Here is a 5,753-nt window from a genome sequence, read left to right as displayed (position 1 = left end):
TCTCACCGCCAATCCGCCATCGTGACCGTCCGCGACGCCGCGACGTGAGTGAACCAGCCAGCCGCCCGTCGCCGCACTGCATACAATTTTTTATTTACCCATAAAACCAGCAATACTCTCGATCGGTTCTGTAATTATTTCCGACCAAAATTGTAAGTTCAAATTAAGTTTATGACCAAAATTGTAAGTTCAATTTTTGACTTCTTTATGTCCTCTATTCCAGCAGCCAATTTGTTTCTTATAATTAAGTTTAGGTAATGAAATTAGATGGCAATACAATTGCCAATTGTTATTGTATCTTATAATCCAATTAGATGGCAATGAATTTTTATTTTATTTTTGTGGTGATGGAAAGAATTTGTTATAGATCAGTAACTATTTATTAATTAACGATTAAAAAGAGTAGTCTAGTGGATGCTATACCAGCTTAGGGATTGATTTCTTTGTAAATTTAATAATTTGTTTAATTAATTATTTTATTGTGCGACACTGATATGAAATAGCAAACTTCTTGTTTGCTGTTCGTAGACAAGTAAACAGAGAAACATATGAGGACTCGAGGAAAATCTTCAGCGAGTGGAAGTATTATTTTCTGTATAGGTTTAATTAAGCAATGATTTTGGCTTTATAAGCCAAAGTTTGATTGGATTTTCAGAGTTCGATTTGGTGAATTTGGAAAATAGCTCTGTGGTGGCTGTTGCTATTATAGATTTCGGTAGGGTTGGTCCGATTCGGGTCGAGCCCGACCCAACCCTAATTATAAATAGGTAGGGCTTTTTTAGGGTCGGGCTTTAATTCTTTGTTGATCGGGTCGGGTCGGGTTTGGCCAAGCCCGAGCCCGACCCGATGTTTTGCCATCCCTAGCTCTACTTGGCTTGTGAACAATCTTCCTCACCATCATCATCCTTGCCCTACCAGCAACACTGAACAATCTTTGTTCTGACATTTGCCCCATTTATCTGATTACACAAGAATCCGAAACAACTGTTAGAAATTTTAATCTTTATATATATCCAAAATGGTGAATAAGATGATGTGGTTGATGATAAAATCCTGAGTTAAATAATTAAGGGTCCGGTAACAATCACAGCATCTCATCATGTGGGGAAAGCCTTCGCAACAGAAGACGGTGCTTGCATTCAAGCAATAATAACTTTCCAATTTCATAAGGTAGCCTACAAAGCTGCCTGGAAAAGGCTTTAAATTCTTAATGAGGGCATGAATTCGAACAAATATGGTGAATAAAGAAACAAAGGCATAATACCGCAAGAAATAAAACTTTTCCTCAGACCTCTGTTTCTGTTTGTGCTCAAACCAATGGAAACCGATGGAAATGAATTTCTATGAATTAGACACATCAGCCAAAACAGGTACTCTGTACAAAGAAAGTAAAAGAGAGTCATAGAAAAATTTTAAGATAATTAAACTTTCAGTCACCATATCATTAATAGAAAACTTTGTACACTACGATCTATTGCAGATTAAGATTTGTATACCTAAGTTTTAATTGCAAACTAAATATACACAACATTATACCAGCATTGGGAGGCCGTACCAAAATGTACCGAATTTAATGTGCCTCTTCACAGCCATTGTAGAAGCATCGAAGACTTTACCGCGAAAGCTGTTTCAAACGTGATGCACGTTAGAGATGCAAGATATGAAATTGTCATTACAAGAAGCATTGAAACATGTTTGAAAACTGTTTATGGACCTAAAACAACTTGAAAATCAGAAAGATTAGGAATAAGTGACTAAGCATTTTAATTACAACTGAGCATACAAACCTTGAAAATCCAAAATTGTACTCCGATGAATGAGCAATTGCACGAGCAGCTAAATTTACTGCAAAGGCTCTTACAACCCTTGAAGATGATACTCTACATACCTACACAAAGAAACACAGTGAATATGAAGGGTATTCTGACAATGCAAATTTGTGCAAATTATCAACTCTGGTTACCTGCATAATAGTGCCAACATCGAATTGCTTCGTCAATTGAAATATATGATCAGCCCAAAGATGCTTTGCTTTGAGGCTTTTGAGAACCTGAAATGGTTATTACAACCAACAGTGAAAATTGAGTGAAGAAGTGATAATACTAGCATAATTCCATATGCTTATAGAGGATAAACCGATCAAAGAAAGAAACAAGATAGAAATGATGATCTCAGCACCTTAATATCATGCAATAATAATCAGCATGTCTTCCAGGAAGCAAACCATCCTCAACTGAAACAGAGCAGACCCAGCCATCACTTAGTTTTCAACATTACTACAAAGTACCCCAGAAATTCAGTCTCTCAAGAAGTTTCACGTAACAAATTATCGTACACTGAAGTAAATAGGACATCCCCCAATACTCAATTCCTGCAGTGTCGACGTTTGAAGAAGGTCATCTGGCAACACCTTTCCAAGGAAGAAAGACGTGGCATGATGGAGATGTTTTCCTTCCTCGTAACCCTGTAATCCCACTCTTCCAATTCTTCCATGTCCCAAATTTTGAGTGATTTCAATTTGGGGAAGGCAATAACTGATGATGATGATGAAGATTAAGACGGGTCATCATCACTACTTTCCTCTATTCCCAAAACCTCATTGCCCACTCTTTTTATACTATTCAAATTTTGCAGGGCGAGTTTTTCCAGAAGCAATTTTCCCAGAGGAGGCAAATGCTCACAGTTAAGACACCCGTGAAGAAATAAATTCCTTAGATTGGTTAGCGAAGTCAACCATTTGGGAAAAATGCTGCCTCCATATAATAAAATCCATAATTCCTCTACATTCAAAGGCGGCTTAAGGCTTCAAGAAGTTGTTCATCTTTCTCATTCTTCCTCCTCCTTTCTTCATCTTCCACATTTACAACTTCACCTCCTTCTTCTTCATATCCTCCATCTTCACCTTCATCTTCCCCACCTTCATCTTCATCCTCTTCTTTATCTTCCTAATCTACAACTTCAAACAAAAGATACAAATGAAGGAGGTTTTCCATATTTTTGTGTTCTAATCTCTCAGGCTCATCTAAATGTGACACATTACTCAGCCCTTCTATTCCACATTTTTGAATGAGTCGAAAATTTTTCAGACATTCAAGCCTACACGTACTGCCACCATCAACACCTCCACCCACAGCAAACTTGTCTAATGTTCGAAGACTGGTTAATTTGGAAATCCCTATTGGCATGTACTTCAACGAACGAGTAACACCATTTAGTAAACTCCTCATGTTCTTTAACTTCCCGATCCCCACAGGCAATTCTCTTAGATTTCGGCACCCCCTAATATCTAGCTTTTGTAAATTATATAATTCACACAAAGTCTCAGGTAGTCTCTTTATGTGTAATTCAGACAAATTAAGACATTTCAAATGTATCAATTTTCTGACATTTTCTGGAATTTCTCTAATCCCATTTGGGGGATAACGAAAAAGCAAGGATGATTGCCTTATAACTAATGGCCTCAAACACGCCAAATTACTAAATAACTCTGGAAGGATGCTATTATTAAGAGATGAATTGAAAGGACTTTCATCATCAATTAGGAGGGTACGCAATCTATTAAGTCCATGAATGGACATAGGAAATGAAGCGCCTTCTTTAAAATTTAACCCTAAGTGACGGACTTTCTCACCAAAAGGGTTTATGACTGATTCTCTGGTACCACTAAATTCTAGCCACAAACATTCATTGCTACTTACAAATTGAGCAAAATCATGTTCTAGGTCATGCATCTTGCAACTCATAATATCATCATCATCATTTTTCTCAAACTCTTGAAAGAAAGAGCGTGCTGCTAAAATGTTGAAACACTCTTCCCCAGTAATCTCCATCTCTTCATATTCTTCTGCATTAAGGTAACCTTGAGCCATCCATAGTGAAATTAGTTCCTCTTTATACATATTGTAGTCTTTCAAAAAGACAGCACAATATGAAAAACATCGTTTTACCATAGAATTGGACGACAAATCATTATAACTCAACAATAAAGGAGTCAAAAGACCTTTCCATAGCTCTTCTACCTTCCACATTTCACTATCTAAAATTCTTTGCCAGTCTTTTATTGTACTTTTAGAGCGCAAGAGATTCCCTATTACCTTTGCAGCAAGAGGCAGGCCTTTGCACCTGCGTGCAATTTTTCGCCCGATTGGTTCTAATCTTTCACAATCCTCGAAAGAGTGACCGAAAAATGCTAACCGCTTGAACAACGACCAGCATTCCTCTTCAGTCAATTGCTCAATGAAAATAATATTTGTTGATCCCATCATACGTGCAACTGACTCATTACGTGTAGTAACCAAAATTTTACTTCCGTGGAGACCATGCTTTAAACATAGGAAGAATGGTTCCCATTTTTTGTAATCCCCATCCCATACATCATCTAAGACAAGAAAATTTTTTTTTCCTTCAATTGATCTATGGATATGGCTTAGAAGAGATTGAAATTCGCTTAAACTAGAAGCTGACTCGGCTAGACCTTCAATGATTGCATTGGCAACCCTAATCTCCTCCAAAGTGTCTGATACACACCCATATAACTTTTTCAAAATTTCTTTTCACCTCATCATTATTATAGGCCAGTTGTGCAAGAGTGGTTTTACCTATGCCCCCTAACCCAACTAGTGAGATGACATGAAGGCCTTTTTGTTGTTCGCTACTTTCAAACAACAACTTGCTTAAGAGCTCGTTTTTCTCGTCAACTCTACCACAGACCTCTCCCTCATCAATCAAGGAGGTGGTTCGCGCTTGTTTCAGTTTTTTAACATGGTTACTCACATTTTCAACAAATTTAAACCTAGCTTTTTGGGAGGCAATATCATCTAGCTTTTCATTGATTTCCCTAATCTTGACAGCAATGTCAAGACGAAGACTAAGTTGTTTGAAACTACCAAAGCAGTTTGATACAGCAGGAAAGAAGGAACGTACCTTCTTCTTGTGAGGAGCAAGGGAAAAAGCATTGTCATCATCAACGCCCTCAATTTGCAATTTGAGCCTTGCAAAGACCCACTCGTCCAACACATCTTCCATGTCGTAGGATGCGTCTTTGAGCTGATCCAGCCAAAAAGTAACAGCTTTGTCTTGCTGCATTTGCCTTTGCTCTGCATCCTCCAGCACAGCTCGAATGGCTTGAAGATTGCTGGTAAGCTTTTTCACTTCTTCTCGGACACCAGTCACAAGCCTCACCTGTTGTTTCACTTTATCGGCCGCAACAGAGATCAGCTGCTCCAGGAGAGAGGAAACGATTGCATCAACCATTCTGACAAAGAAGACGAGAATTCTGAAGAGTTATTAGATGTGCTTTTGTTGCGATGATACTGAAAGAAAAGGAGTTATTGCACTCTTTTATACTGCATAGAAAAGGTTTATGCTTATCCCCACCCCACACGTCAATGACTGTAGAATGTTTAATTTCCCTGATTCTACTCCACTAGTTGTGATGCGTAATTATAAATATTCTCAAGTTATGTATGAAATAGCACAAATTTGGATCTAATAATAATTTTTATGCTTTTTGTGTGTTCACTTTTTCATAATCTTCTACTTTAAAAAATGAGCACAAAAATAATATCAAGCATTAACTCAAATTCACAAAGGAATAAATGACGAAAAGAAAAAAGATTGGAGAAATCATATTGGTAAATTAGCACATTGTTTTTTTAATAATCTCGATAAAATTAGTAATATTCATATTGGTCCCTAAAAAATAAATATATATGACTAAAAAAAACTCTTGGTAGTGTAATACCTGTGAATGT

The 5,753-nt window shown here is 37.2% G+C and overlaps 1 protein-coding gene across 1 annotated transcript; it reads right to left on the bottom strand.

The window, feature by feature from the left end:
- Window positions 1-2,786: 2,786 nt before the first annotated feature.
- On the bottom strand, window positions 2,787-5,253 carry LOC112097900 (putative disease resistance protein RGA3). The gene is made up of 3 exons (XM_024183493.1): window positions 4,599-5,253; window positions 3,036-4,516; window positions 2,787-2,945 (listed from the first exon to the last, which is right to left on the bottom strand). The coding sequence occupies exons 1-3, from the start codon at window positions 5,251-5,253 to the stop codon at window positions 2,787-2,789; spliced, it is 2,295 nt and encodes a 764-aa protein (XP_024039261.1).
- Window positions 5,254-5,753: the final 500 nt, after the last annotated feature.

The sequence above is a fragment of the Citrus clementina genome, unplaced genomic scaffold (genome assembly GCF_000493195.1).
Source record: "Citrus clementina cultivar Clemenules unplaced genomic scaffold, Citrus_clementina_v1.0 scaffold_5, whole genome shotgun sequence".
NCBI lineage: Eukaryota > Viridiplantae > Streptophyta > Magnoliopsida > Sapindales > Rutaceae > Citrus > Citrus x clementina.
This window is presented reverse-complemented; position numbering and strand designations above follow the sequence as displayed.